Source organism: Seriola aureovittata, chromosome 20, assembly GCF_021018895.1.
Source record: "Seriola aureovittata isolate HTS-2021-v1 ecotype China chromosome 20, ASM2101889v1, whole genome shotgun sequence".
Lineage (NCBI taxonomy): Eukaryota > Metazoa > Chordata > Actinopteri > Carangiformes > Carangidae > Seriola > Seriola aureovittata.
In genome coordinates this window covers 15502217-15516852 of record NC_079383.1, presented here as the reverse complement: position 1 = coordinate 15516852, position 14636 = coordinate 15502217, and the positions used below count along the sequence as shown (strand labels likewise).

The following is a 14636-nucleotide window of genomic DNA, read 5'->3' as shown; positions in this document are numbered from 1 at the left end:
CACCCTCCCCTGGCTAGGGACCGCTCGCTGGAGAGCTCTGAGCGCCAGCGTCTGGAGGCTCGCAAACGCCTGCTAGCTGCCAAACGTGCCGCGTCGGTTCGGCAGAGCTCTGCTACAGAGAGCGCAGACAGTATCGAGATCTATATCCCCGAGGCTCAGACCAGACTATGAGACACACAGATATATGTACCTACACACATGCCCAATACACCGTCCCCATACACACAATAGCACTGAATGGTACGGCCAAGGTGCTAACATTACATAATCATATGTTTTGCAGACTTCTCAGATCACTGTGGGGTCAGTCACGATGGAGGTTGTTTGAACAAGAAATGTACATTTACAGTATTTATTTATTTATTTATCTGCCCCCCTTTCCTCATTTCCTTTTCCCAGCTTTGATGTAGCACTCCCTTTTTCCTCTGTACCATCACCCGCCCCCTTCACTCCCAAAGAAGTCTCTTATAAATCCCTTTTTTAAGTGACCTGATATTACAAAAGTAAGCCTGGTGTAGCACAGCTGTAATGCTTCACGTTAATATGTTTCAGGAGCTGAGAATTACAGGAAAACTTGGATGGAGCATGCATGGGCATGTGGAGTGTGTGTTTGTATATACATGCAAATACACACAAACTTATGAGAGATGTACTCTGAGCAGATCAGATAAAATACATCAAATCAAATGGATATCAGACCTATTAAATCATATTTGATATATTGATTACGTTCATATTACTTTTATATTTTTACCAAAATCCCATGATCTAATTCTGAAATAAAAAGAGGTTGAACATTAGAACCGAATGGTATAAAAAGTAGACAGGGAAATTATAGTGTCAGTTAGTGACACATTTTGCCATCTGTCTGCAAATAGGTCTTTTCAGTGGCAGGAGGAAAGGTCAAGAGTCAAGTCAGATTTTGCTCCTCCTTGTGAGGCAAAGTGGCTTTTGTGCCAGGAGCGAATTATGAGACTACCTTTCACTGACAGAGTCGCTGTTTTAAAATGCCACAAACCTAATCTGTGTGTGTGAGTGAGAGTAAGTGTGTGTGTGTGTGTGTGTGTGTGTGTGTGTGTGTGTGTGTGTGTGTGTGTGTGTGTGTGTGTGTGTGTGTGTGTGTGTGTGTGTGTGTGTGTGTGTGTGTGTGTGTGTAAGTAAGTGTGTGCGTGCGTGCGTGCATGTGTGCGTGGGTGTGTGTGCGCGCTCGTGTGCGTCTATGTGTGTTTTGATTCAGATGTTCATTTCAAGAAGTGCTTCCTATTTTTCTGGGGCTGGACGGTCCCAGTTGTAACTGATTATTAAGGTAGCAGTATCAACAACCTGTAAACACACCACCCATCTTGTTTCATTTGAAACTGAGCAAAACGTGTTTGTATAAAGGACATATAATAACATGACATGCATGCTGACACAAGGTAACCGATACTTTTGTCTTTTTTTTTTTTTTTTTAACAGGTTTAATCCTTTCTCATGTTGCATTCAAGCTCTTCGGTGTTACAGACTAAGCTAAAATACTGATATTTGGTACAATACTGGTAGTTGTACTCTATTTTATTATGTCATTTTTAGACAAGAGAGGTTTATTGACAGTATTGAGACTAATGGACTGAAAAGGGACTATTTTCTCCTCACTGTGTGTGCACTATCTCTGCCTCCAAATGAAGCAATTATTTGAAGGTCATACAAAAAAAATCCAATTTCTAATATTTTGTATTCATGTTTAATTTATTGATTAGAAGAACAATGACTGTTTATTGACATTGTGATTATTATTATGCACTGACAACAAGGCCCTTATACTGTGTTTATGTTTTATGTTTGTTTAGCATGACAGGCACCTTTTTTTGTCTTTTCTGTTTCAGTGATCAGCCTTAATTTCTAATATGATAGTTGAGCACAACAGCAGTCTCAGGGGAAGAAGTGTGTCTGTGTGTGTGTGTGCGTGTGCGTGTGTGTGACTGAGGGAGGGAGGGAGAGAGTGAGTGTGACTGACTTCATGTGACTGTATGCGACCCATGGCTTTGTCTCTCACTGTATATAACCCCAGTCACCAAGATAGGCCATGTTCTTAAATAAAGGAACTAGTGTCCATGCCATCTTTTGAATGATGTTCCTGTTGGACATCTCAGCCCTACTTACTTCAGTGAAACAAGGTATTTTCTGTCTGCTGCTTGACTATGGAGACAATCCTGAGCTGGTTTACCATCACATACTTGTTTAGATTACAGAATAGGGTGTGTTAGTCCAATTCTTTTTATTGATCTGACACTTTTGTGCCATTGGACAACAATAGGTAAAGCTATATTCCTGCTATTTGTCCCTATTGAACGCTACCTGAAGATTTCATTGAGAGGCGTTTGTTTGTGAAGGAACTCAAGTGATGAAGTAAACCGTACAGTATGATTTGTATTTCCTTTCGTTGGTCGATATAAATTTTAGGGAAGGTGCATAAAAGTAACAATAGTTCAAACTTAATGCCATTTTATGTAGATGAAGCTAATTTTAGATTTTTTTTACTTTGGAACTTGTATTTGAATTAAACTGTCTGTCAAATGATTGACTTCTTATTTATGTTTATTATATTAACATATCAATATAATACTCCTGGTATAGCAGGGAGTTAGAAACCAGAATGTTGGATTGTGGTAAATTGCTAAACTCAAAAGACACTCCAGCAATCCTGGCAATTCTGAAGCTTGTGATGTAGTTATATTAAGAGAAAAACATTCAAATAAACATTTGTACATAAATGAATGTTTCCCTATGTAAATGTAAGCTTAAAAAACCTGATCAAATAACATATTAAGCAGATATACATTTTGTAATTAATGTTATTACACTGTTGATGTTATGGCACGTGTATGAGTTCTTATCAGCATTAAAAAAATATCATTGCCATAATCTTGTTGTGTTCATTTCTTTCTTGTCTCCACATGTGTTTTCAATCGGAATGTAATTAAACAGATTACAAGGCCAGCATGGTGTGTTTTTAGGGCATTTCCCTTCCGCAGGGGCGGGTCCCCATAATTAGACAGCATTTCTGGCCTTGGCTTGGCCTCGACGCTCCTGTACGTGCAGCTTCTGGTGATTTGTCATTCACACATCAGTCGTGCTGAGGGGAGGCATGCTGACCTCAGTGGCCAGAGTTCAGGGGTGGGTGGGGGGTGAAAGAGGGGGTTGCAGAGGTAGGTTTCAGCTTTGTATAAGGCCTGGCCCTGGGTCCCTGGGTCAGTGTACCCTTCACATGGCCTACCATGGTGGGCCACAACTGCCCACTGAGCGCAAGGAAGTCCGTTTAAACCCTTATTAGTGATTACATCCTCCTCATTGGACCCAACCTCCACCACCAGAGCTGTCACTTTTGACAGGCAACATCTGACAAAAGGTGGAAAACTCCAAATGCATTCTGAACATTTGTTAACAGCCTGCAGGGGCAACCTGCAGGGGCAAGCCTTCTGGGGCAACGCTCCAGCCACAGTCGATTGATATCACCTTTTTGATAAGCAACTGTCCTAACCTGTGGTAGAAGAAACATTCACGACCTTTCTCTTGGAGCCATACCACAATGTAGATATACTGCAGTAGAAGTAAAAGTTGCTTTACAAACATCACTCAATTAAAAATATGACAGCAAAATTTACAAAATATATCCGTGTTATACATTTAGTATTACACGTGCTTCATGTTCAAGTAGCATTTTATTGCTGTAGTTGGTCAAGAGGCAGCTGATGTTTTATATATATATATATATAGCTACAGCTATATATACACATATATATATAGCTGTGAAATAAATGTACTGGAGTGAAATGTAAAATATTTTCCCCTGAAATGTATCAGAGTAGAAGTATAAGTGGCATGAAATGAAAATACTCAGTTACATTCCACCTCTGCTCCCATTTGTACACGTATTAATTGTTGGAAGTAATTTTAAATAAATAAAAAAAAAATAGACAGATTTTATTCCTCTTAAATCAGAAAAATAGTTTGTTTTGAGCTATAGAGAACATGTAATAAATGAAAGGGTGGCTGCCTCAGCAAATACAGACAACAAATCCTATTGAGACCGATAGAGAAGCTTTAGGATTGTAGCAGGACCAGAAGGGAACAGCTGTCCGCCTAGCCTTGAACGAGGCAGCATACTCACTTGCAAGCTGCCTTACATTGACTCTATTGAGACGCAGACACACATAAAACCCTGTTGGCAAGAAACTGTTGACGTCTGCTGTTTGCCCGTGTTAATTTATGCAGGATTATGCTAATTGGCAGGAGCTGTTGTAAACCTCTCTTACACACACAGGAATGTTTCTGAATGCCTAACGGTAGCCTGTGGAAAGACATGAACGCCAACCTATTTCTGTCCTCCTGTACTCGCGCCCTTTATTTACTGAACATTCTGACTCAATTCACTCTTCTGATCCTTACAGGATAAATCAGTAATCTTCAACAAAGTTTGATGGGATTCATGAAAATACAGTCTATGTAAATGCTTGTTAGATTTAAGTCATCTGAGTGATCCGCATGAGGGAAAATAAAAACGATTGATTCTTAGATGTAGAAAAACAAAACTTTATTTGAATCCCATGTGACCCCTATTTGCCACAAACATTGCACAGTATGAAAAGAAATCACATCATTGGGCATCATGTCACATTAACTATACACATGGTCCTATTATACATGAAAATGTTTTTTGGTGATTTCAAAAAATGCTGTCTTTGTCAGGTCGTAAAACAGCAAATGCAGAAAAGACATCTGTAGTGTTTAATTTTCCAGTCCACTGGCCGTCGTTATCGCTGAGTGATGGGATGAAGGCTCAGACTAAGAACCTGCTACATTGGTCATCTGAAATATCCCTTGGTGGGAGAAAGAGTAAAAAAAAAAAAAAAAAAAAAAAAAAGCATAGAAGTTTTTTCTTTTAAAATACCTAAAAGTAAAAGTAAATTACAAAATCAAAACTATACTCATACTCATGAAAACACATAACATTTACTACAGTAGTGAATAAGTTTGTCATAGATGCCAAGAGCAAAGTATGTTTAAGACACTGAGATGACCTTCCTCTGCCTTTAGTGTGCAAACGAGGCAGACCAATTATGAACTGATCTTTGAAATGTAAAACAGTAAACGTGTGTGAATGCAACCAGTCTGTCTGACTGGTCTGTGAAGGAGGGCTGATTCTAGCTTTTGCTCCGTTCTCTAAAATGATATACAGTATAATGGAAAGACGTTAGACAGGCAGCATTTCTCTGATAACATTTTTGGTCCCTGTGTGCAAATAAGATACACATGTAGATACATAAGCATGTATATGAAATGAATAAACTTACAGCCAAGGCACCTCAATAGTTTTTTTTTTTCAATAAAAAAAACATCCTCATCAATTTGATTGGTATACCAAAAATAGAAATGATCAGGCTTTCATGTGGATTTGTTCTCTGTTGCGTGCAGACAAGTCACTGAACTCAGAGGAGTTCCATAGTTGAGACACAAAGTCAGTCTCTATTGCCTCCTTTTCTTCTTCTGTCACTTACTCCCTTTAGGAGACCAGCTGTTTGGCTTGCAGCTCCATCTCTGCAGCCCGTTTTAGGGCCACATCCACCAGGAGCTGAAAGCCGCTGAAGTCTTGTGTGAGGTCTGGAGGGGTGGGGGGAGGGGTGTTGAACAGCCCGCTGCGGGGGCTCAGGTTGCCCTCCATGCTGGTGCTGCCGAGGATGGTGGTAGTGGTGGGGAGCGGCTGGATGCCTGGCCCTTCTTCCTGGCACCTGAGCAGCGCCTGTGCAGACTGCAACAGCTCAGCTGCCCTGTCGCAGTTCATTCCTGGCACAGAAGGGTGGGAGGCTGTCGGGCTGGCCTGCATTGCTGCGGTGACAGTGGTGTGACAGATGACAGAGGGGCGGGTGGGAATGAGCCCTGGAGAGGGGGACGTGGAGGTCGGAGAGGGTATGGAGGGGGACACTGCCTTCCTCAGGACACCAGGCATGGCAGGTTCGAAGCTGGAGGGGTGGAGAACACGTTTGTCGTAGCTCTCCTCTGTACCGGCTGCAGGACTGCTGTGTTTCGGGGACTGGGAGCTGTCAGAGAAGCTGTCGCCAGCCTTGCTACCTTTCCTCGATATGGTAAACTGGTTGGGATCTTTGCCATCTTTCCTCAGCATCTCTGGGAGAAGTCGCCGCCGTGCATTAATGAACCAGTTGCACACCTGGAAAGGACAACAACAAAAATCTGTGCTGTGAGAAAGCTGCATCACATGGCTCACTTATGTTCTGCCTTGCAATTTAAAGGAAAATCTGCTGGTACACTTGTCCCCAGGTGCAGTTTGCACCTGTGTTTTCAATAGAGGGATCACGATGAAAGGGTAAACACCACCCATCACACGATGAGATTTCACACCACAGACAATGTACAGTATTTCACACCATTAACATTTCCTGTTTATCATTTCAGCAGTGCATAAATGAAAAACCAGACCTCTAAGATTTGTACTAATGATCACAGCTCAAACTATGAGAAGCTAAACATTAACTTTCATCCAAAAGCCTAGTTTGGACTTCTTAATCTTGTATTTAAAATTGTTTTCAATAGAAACTAATCTCTTTTGTCACAGCAGTAATCATGGTCATCTTTCTTCTTTTTTCCCTCAGTTCTCCAGGCTAGTCGTAACTGGCTCTGGGAGCCTTGTAGTTCCAACTATGTAAATGACTCTGCATTGTTCCCAGACAGCTGGGATGGAAAGGGGCTGGAGGGAGGGAAATTCCTGTTCGAGTGCCTCAGCCAAGCCCACAGCACACAGGGAGTGAGTTTACTCACGTTGTCTCATAGACTTTAATGTTGCAACATCAAGCTGGTTTGGATGACCTTCAATTCACTGTTTGTGTGTCATGTTTTGTTTGCCATCTAGACAGGAAATGACTCAGTCAAGCTGACACTTGCTTCCTCTTGACTTTTTACAGTGGTCTATTTACACTATAAGGATTTACTGCTAGTGAAGGCTTAAGTAATCTTATCGTTTCTGTCATATCTGCGTCCATACCTGCAGTGTGGAGAGCTGAGTCTGCTTGGACAGGAGGGCTTTCTCCTGTTCAGAGGGGTAAGCGTTGTAACGGTGCTCGTACAACCAGTCCCTGAGGATCTGAACTGACTCTTTGGGCAGATTCCCTCGCCGTTTCCTCTTCCCGTTGCTCCCCGTGCTGGACGACAGATCCAGGGGGGCGTCCACGCTGTCCTCATCATCCGTCTCACTCCCCGACAGCATCATCAAACCTGCGCAAGCAAGCACAAGTGAGAGAAAAAGAAAGCGTATGAGAACAGGACAAAGAAGAATATGTTATCGTCTTATGCCAGCCACCCTGCTGTCAGTCACCCAGGCACTCTGCCGCAGCCGTTTACCAAACGCAAGCTGTCTGGCAGGCAGCTGATGTGTCAGAAGCAAGCTGTCAAGTTCAGCCATGTGATTCATATAAGGAGCGAGAGAGGGAGGGAGTGAGGAGGAGGGGGAGGAGGAGGGAGCGAGGGAGGGTTGGAGGGGGCGACGTCACAAAGGCTGGTCTGATGCTGTGTCAGTTATAAAACCTGCCTAGACAAATACAAGCCAGGTCTGCTGCACAGACTGAGAGCACACCTTACATGCTTGGATAAGTAGAGTAGACCAGGCTGACCACAAGAACAATCACTGTATAAAGGGAGGTTTTGTTTTGAAGAACAGAAGCCGAGTGTTTACAAGGATTACAGAGTTGCTATCTTTTTTAATACAGCTTTTTCAGTCTAATCAAAGTCAATCTTGATCAAACAGGATTTGGGCCTTTGAAATTCTCTTAATGTCAAGACTGTTGCCCAGGGAAAATAACCCAGCTTATAAACTGTACTTTGATCAGATTTCTGTCTGCTATTAGTGTGTTTGCAGCTGATTACGATATTAAATGTCATAGACAGTATGGTTTAAGTGACACCACACATGGATATTTGAGCTTCCTCTGGAGAATAAAGAAACTGATTTTTACAGTTGCTTATGTGATGGTAGGTCACTTTTTTTTCTTCACACATGAATACCAGCAGGGTATTATGCAGGCAGCCCAGGCGCCATTAAGATAATGCAGAAACAAAAATCTGGGAATATTTAATGCACAACCCTATGCAGTCTGCCCTGGGGCAAACTAGTGGGATAGGAATAAGAAAGTTCCCAAGTCTGAGCGGCCAACAGGATGAGGTAATTACGTAGGCTGGAGAGAGGAGAAGGGGGAGGGGAGACCTGTTGCAAATCAGCGTCTCCAGACTAAACAAAAGAATCCGGGGCTGCGTGGTTCTTTGTATGCAATTCAAAAGTTTCTACACGCAAACTGCGACTTCGCCATTAACTTCAGTCCCTCCGAAATATCACTGTTCAACAGAGTGGCCAGAAAAAGTGTTTTAACCCCATGAAGACACTGGTTTTGTAAGTTTATACAACTTGTAAGGCTTTTCTATTGTGTGTGTGCGCGCTGCACCACGAGGTCCATGAATGTAACAAGGCAACAGCAACTTCCCACAATGAGGTCAGGATGAACATTAGCCTACATTTGGATTTAGATACTCTTTAAAGGTGCGTACGGTGTTTCTGTCCGAGGTAGACGGTTATGAAGATACAACATGTCGATTTTTAAAGCTTGCACGCTGTAAAAATGTAGCATTTCAAACTCTCCAACTCACAATAGTAGCCAAACTTTTACTTGTTTCGTCGCTTTTCGCAAACTTCGATACAAATGTAGCTTTCGTCACTTAAATTAGCTTCTTTTCAAACCCACTGGAAGCGTCGTTTGATTCAATTTGACGTTTTTATGTGAGCTTTAAAGTTAGCCTAATTACACCGTGACAAGAAAAACAACACATGGCTACACAGTCGTGTGTTATGGTGTCAAAACTTGAATAAAACCTATCATGAAAAACCACAAATGATAGTCAAAGCTAGCTATATCGACTTTTGACATCGCGCCAGCACATGGCAGAAAAAGCCCCCTGTCATGTCTGGAAAGGAAACAATAGACTGCATGGTTTGCATATGAGGGAAATCGCTCTAATGCTCGTTGTATACGTTGTCTCTGCTTACCCAAACTAATTTTGACATATTTTGTCTCAAAAGCATCCAACCTACCCTTTTTCGTCTTCATATCCGTCCGAAAATGCCCACTTTTTCCTCGTCAAGCGCAGAAGAAAATTGTCTTGTGTGTAAGTGCAGTGTTTTTCTTCTTTCCTCCAGATATCCCCAGTGTGTATCCGAATATTTGAAAAATCCTTATTCATCAAAACTCGTTTCTTTTCTCCTTTTTTGGTTTTATTTCTCTCTTCTGGTCGTCCTTGTTTGGAGTCTTGAGGGGGGGGGGGGTTACCTGAGATCTCTGCGTCCCTTCGACTCAAAGCCCTTTTCTCATTGACTGTGTTTGATCCTGAAACTGGGTGACAGCTATCTTTGACAGCTGCGTGACTCAACGCACAGAGATCCTCCCACCGTGGAGGGCAGAGGAAAAATCTCTGACATCAGCATGGCTTGTTCCACTGACATGGATCCAGTGTCGCTAAGCTTTATCTGCTGCAGACCCCTTTTTAACAAAAACCAAACAAACACCAACATTTGGTGGCTATATTAAATTATGCTCCGCAGGAAGGCGTAGATTTAGGCGGGCAGTCAGAATGACAACAACAACAGGCTGGTGTCGAGCACTGCGGACCTCGTGGTTATACATCCTCCACAAATAATAACCACAATGACAAATCATCATACATTATTGCTACCCGCAATACTTTTTTTTTTTTTTTTTTGCGGATTGTGACTTATGTGTGTCTGTGTGGTATTCAGAAATAAGTTCGGTTACCTTATCGCTCTTTGTTGTTCTATCTCCTTAGGTTTCACTTTTATGTGGCATCGTGCATAATTGTGTGGTATTTAATTGCCCTTTCTTAATGCTCCAAATGTATGTGAGTGTTCTTTTTTAACAGTAACCTCTGTGGTCCTATTGTGCTTTCTAAAATTCATATCATATCACTACAGTATTGTCTAACAATAAGGGACCCATATTGTGGTGACTGTACCTGCAAATGCTGTTTATATTACTGCACCTTTCCCCTCCCACGTTGTCTAATCAGTAGCTCATTCTGTTGCAGCCCTGTCGTCTGAATCTTGTTTTTGTTGTGGTAAATATGTCATTTCCTTTTCAGTGTCATCATTATGTAAAGGACTATTGCTCTCATTTCTCGAACGAGGAAATGAGGAAAATGTACAGTATATACGTTGGTGCAACAGGGGGATGTTGAGCCAACCTTGCACAAGCTGCAGGTTAGTGCACCAGTTCAGGTTACTAAAGACAACAGTAGGACGAAGGAAACGATCAATGCCTTCATTTGTATGCCGTGCACAACCTTGCGACAGCTGCTGTAGCAACGTCTTTTTTTTCTTGAATGCATTTGTTCCAGAGAGGCGTTTATTTCTCTCTCTGAAGCTAAATGTCGCCTCCGTGTGTGTACATATGGTATTGTACGTGAATGCAACATATGTCAAACATGAGGTCGTAGGATTCCCTCTGGTGGTTGTTGTGCTGCAATGTGACACGGGCTCAAGAGAAATAGAAAAAATAATGTTTTTTCTTTTCTGTCTCTCACTGCTTCTTTTAACCTTCTGTCTGATGCTGAACTGTAGTTAGCCTTCTCTCAAGGAAAATATCATTTCTCCGTAATATTTAATTTCTCATCCATATAATCTATTTTATGATAAATTGTCACAGGAGTATTATTTACAAACATCACCTAAAGGTCCCATGTTGTAGGCTAATATTTTCCTGGAGGAGAGTGCCAAAATCATTAGAAATTCAAATTGGCAGCCCACCACATACCATAAGTCTAAGTTAATACTATTTTAGATTTTTCATCATGTTTACTTTACAGCTGCAGTTGTAATGGACTCCTCTGAGGTAATGTCTATATTGAGCGCTCACATCCTTAGCAAAGACAAGTAGTGTGGCTGTTTCACACCGGACAAGCTGAAACAGTCACACAATGTGTTAAAAATAGAGGTAGGAGCAAGTTAAGAATGCAGCAGCACCCTTCTGTTGCCACCTAGTCAATATCAGCCTGTTCCGTTTTTATATAGGCTACTATATGTTACATAATATTAATAATAACAACAATAATTTTAGTACTTTTGATATTAGTAATGTAATTCCAGTGCTTGTGGCCGCAGTAGTGATTTTTTTATTTGGTAGGCGTCTTGAAATACTGGTGGAAAATTATTTATTTATTTTACAAAATTCAAAATAATAACTGAACAAGTTCAATCAAACGTTTTTGCCAATGTTGAGAGCTTTTATTTGGTTCATTTTTTTTACGTAATAAGGGGGTTTAAATTCCTTTGCATAATACTTCCACCATTGTTCACATTGACTTTTTGGTGACTTTAGTCGCACTTAATTGTTCAGGAAATATAAGGAGTAAAACGTTTGCCAGAAGCATATAAAATAGGTTATTCGCCTGCTTCGACGCGCAACTGTTTGATACGTTATCACAGAAGTGATCACACATCAAATCCTGTACATTTGACGACTTGTGGCCAAACAGCGCATAAGTGAGGACATGAAAAGGGAGAGCTGCATCAAGTAGTTTACAGACAGCAAGAATGATACCGGAAAAGGGAGATTTTGCTGTCGAAATAAAATAGGCCTAGGTAATTGTCACTTTTTATCAGGCCATGAACGCTGAACCTCAAGATTTCTATTTAACTAATTATGTGACTTCAAAATGCAGTTGGCTGATGAAAACTTCCAAGTGGGGTTTGACTGTAAAATGCCATGACTTTCCTGCATGGCATATATTATGAGCTGGACCCAAATTTACAGCATAGACTACAGTGATGTGTTTAAAATGTAAGTAAAACTTAAATTAATCAGAAATTGTAATATTATTTTCACTGACGTACATGGTATTTAAAAAAGGATATTGTAGTAAATGTTATTTTTTTAAAATAATTTTATTTTGAAAGCACATAACAGGAAGTGACTTTGGCTTCATCCTGCCTGACTTGACTGTTGAATCAGGCAGAGTCTTGTTACAGTTTGAAGTCTAAAATTAGGGAGGCACCCCAACAGCAAATGACGCACGAAGGCTAAACTGGACCGTCTACCCGTCTCTGTGTCAATGGTAATAGGACTCAGGACCATGGAGACGTTCCCCACAACTTTGCTGTTGTTGATGACATGCGGGGTATTTTTAGCTGTTGTTGTCATCTTTCCGTAGCAGCCCGGCTGCAGCGTTCAGTATAAAGGACTCTTTCAAAATGCAGTTGTACAACAGTGTGCTGACACACTACCCGAGGTCGTCGCGCAAAGTTACAATAACTTTATCGACCGGATCCGAACGATTGAACGGGACAACCTCAAGTTCCTCTGAGCCCGATAAACCGCGATTCACTCAACCGGACACTTCAACGACCAACGGGGATCCGGTGAGAGAGACTGCTCCTTCCGCAAACATGCCTGCCTTTTCATGTTACGAAGCTTCATCAATGAGGCCAATTTACTTCACGTCGACTGCTGAAATATTAATCCGCAGACCGGATGGAGTGGAGAGGTCTGTTCCTGTCCATATCGTGAGGGAGTCCAAATCCAAACCAGCCTCTCCTAACTCGCATAATGGAGAAAGCATCCTCTGTAATGACTGTGATTCTGATGTGATAGTTGACTTCATAGATCATCTGAGAAATGGGACAGATGAGCTTTTCCCTGACTGCCCAGAGCTGGCTGAAGATAAGCTTTTCACCAGTAATAATGTTTGTGGACCCAGAATAGAAGAATACAAGAGGTGGGTGGGAAATTCAAGTGAGGATGATGCGGTTTCAGTGACTAATGCCCCCTTTAGAAGCAATGGATGGGCCTCAGTACATGAAGAGGAGCAAGTCCCCCCCAGGGCAGCTCAGCCTGGAGACCTCATAAAGGAAGATTTTGGTGATATAAGCAGTGGAAAAGCTGCTCCAGCGTCAGATGAGAGAAAGGCCTTTGAGCTCAGTGTTCTGCAGGAGTGCCCTCCACAGAGATGCCAAGAGAGAGGGGATATCAACGATAAAGTCACCCGGTATCTGGCTGAAGTGGAGAAACAAAACAAGTACCTCCAGGAGAGGAATAAATTCAGGTACCACATTATTCCAGATGGCAACTGCCTGTACAGAGCTGTGTGCAAAGCCACGTACGGGGACCAGGCGAGGCACGGGGAGCTCAGGGAGCAGACGGTGCACCACATCGCTGACCACTTGGATGAGTTCAACCCCATCATCGAAGGGGATGTAGGAGAGTTCCTGATCAACGCAGCGCAGGATGGAGCCTGGGCCGGCTACCCCGAGCTTCTCGCCATGAGCCAGATGTTGAATGTCAACATCCACCTAACAACAGGGGGGAGCTTGGAGAGCCCCACTGTCTCCACCATGGTGCACTATCTAGGGGAGGAGGATGCTTCCAAGCATGCTGTGTGGCTCAGTTGGCTCAGCAACGGTCACTACGACGTCCTCTTGGACAGGTGTCTCCCCAACCCAGAGTATGAAGACTGGTGCAGGCACTCACAGATGCAGAGGAAAAGAGATGAGGAACTGGCGAAATCAATGGCAGCCTCATTATCCAAAATGTACATTGAGCAAAATGGATCTGCATGAAAGAAATATGTTGGGAGTTAAAGGACGCTCACTGTTACAATAGAGTGCAGAACTGTTTTTTTTACTCTGCTTGGTTTCTGCATACTTTAAATGATTTTTATAAGATTTATATTGTGAGAGAAAGGAAGTGCAGTGCACATACTTGGGTTTTTGTATATGCAAACATTGAAAAATTGGTCGCAGTTGTCTCTGAAAGTGTTTGAAAGTGTGTGAGCCTGTTCTTCTTGATAGTGTGGGTTATGTTAACATGAGTGAAATACTTTAAAACTGTTACTGTACATGTAAGTGCTTTTGAGTCTATAGTATTTATTTGCCTTTATTGGCAGACCAGTTATTTTTCTATCATGCCTATGCTTTTTATGCAATCTCCAAATATTTTCAAATGCCAACTGACTTGGTTTGCATTTTGTCACTTAGCTACATTGTTTAATATCTGTCTAGCTACTCTCTTTTGCACAAAAGTCCTATCAGACTAGTTCAGAGAGTTAGATTTGTGTCTGTGAGAACAATTAAAGGATTTGTTTTTCTATTATTACAGTTCTTTTTGGGAATTTGACATGATATTTCAAAATAAAGTTTGGAAGAAACCTGATTTGCAATGATTTCATATTTAGGTTACATGCTCATTGCTTGCTTTGATGTCCCTTTCCTACAATCCCACAGGAATTGTTATTCAGTATCACAATGATAATCTCAGCTATGTTATCACAGGCTCAACTTTGTACATAGCAGTAATGGGATCCATCTATTAAAATGCATCAAAGCAGGCCGGATGAGGTAATGTGTGCGGCACTCATCCCCCACCCCCTGCTGGCCTAAAGTGAAAAGTGATGTTTGGAATTTATTACATGCTGTGACCCTGGAGCCTGCAGCCTCCCATTCAGGTCAGACTGCAGAACTCGCTGTATTAAGTGACTGTGGTCTCAGGACACGGATCACAAGGGAGCTGTGCTGTGTCAAAGCTATGTGGAAG

General features: G+C 42.0%; 3 protein-coding genes across 6 annotated transcripts in view; 2 read left to right on the top strand and 1 right to left on the bottom strand.

Moving 5' to 3' along the window:
* The window catches only part of dlgap1b (discs, large (Drosophila) homolog-associated protein 1b), an 88842-nt gene extending 85938 nt beyond the window's left edge, over nt 1-2904 (top strand). For all 4 annotated transcript variants that reach the window (XM_056364456.1, XM_056364457.1, XM_056364455.1 and 1 more), the window contains one exon: nt 1-2904. This exon is cut by the window's left edge and continues 45 nt beyond it. In XM_056364456.1, coding sequence (XP_056220431.1) covers nt 1-171 — 171 coding nt within the window. In that variant the 3' untranslated portion in view covers nt 172-2904.
* A 1652-nt stretch (nt 2905-4556) lies between these two features.
* tgif1 (TGFB-induced factor homeobox 1) lies at nt 4557-10129 on the bottom strand. The gene is made up of 3 exons (XM_056365053.1): nt 9131-10129; nt 7037-7266; nt 4557-6205 (listed from the first exon to the last, which is right to left on the bottom strand). The coding sequence occupies exons 1-3, from the start codon at nt 9144-9146 to the stop codon at nt 5543-5545; spliced, it is 909 nt and encodes a 302-aa protein (XP_056221028.1). The 5' UTR covers nt 9147-10129; the 3' UTR covers nt 4557-5542.
* A 1874-nt stretch (nt 10130-12003) lies between these two features.
* LOC130160896 (OTU domain-containing protein 1) lies at nt 12004-14255 on the top strand. The gene has a single exon (XM_056363675.1). The coding sequence runs from the start codon at nt 12299-12301 to the stop codon at nt 13661-13663; it is 1365 nt and encodes a 454-aa protein (XP_056219650.1). The 5' UTR covers nt 12004-12298; the 3' UTR covers nt 13664-14255.
* The last annotated feature ends 381 nt before the right edge of the window (nt 14256-14636 follow it).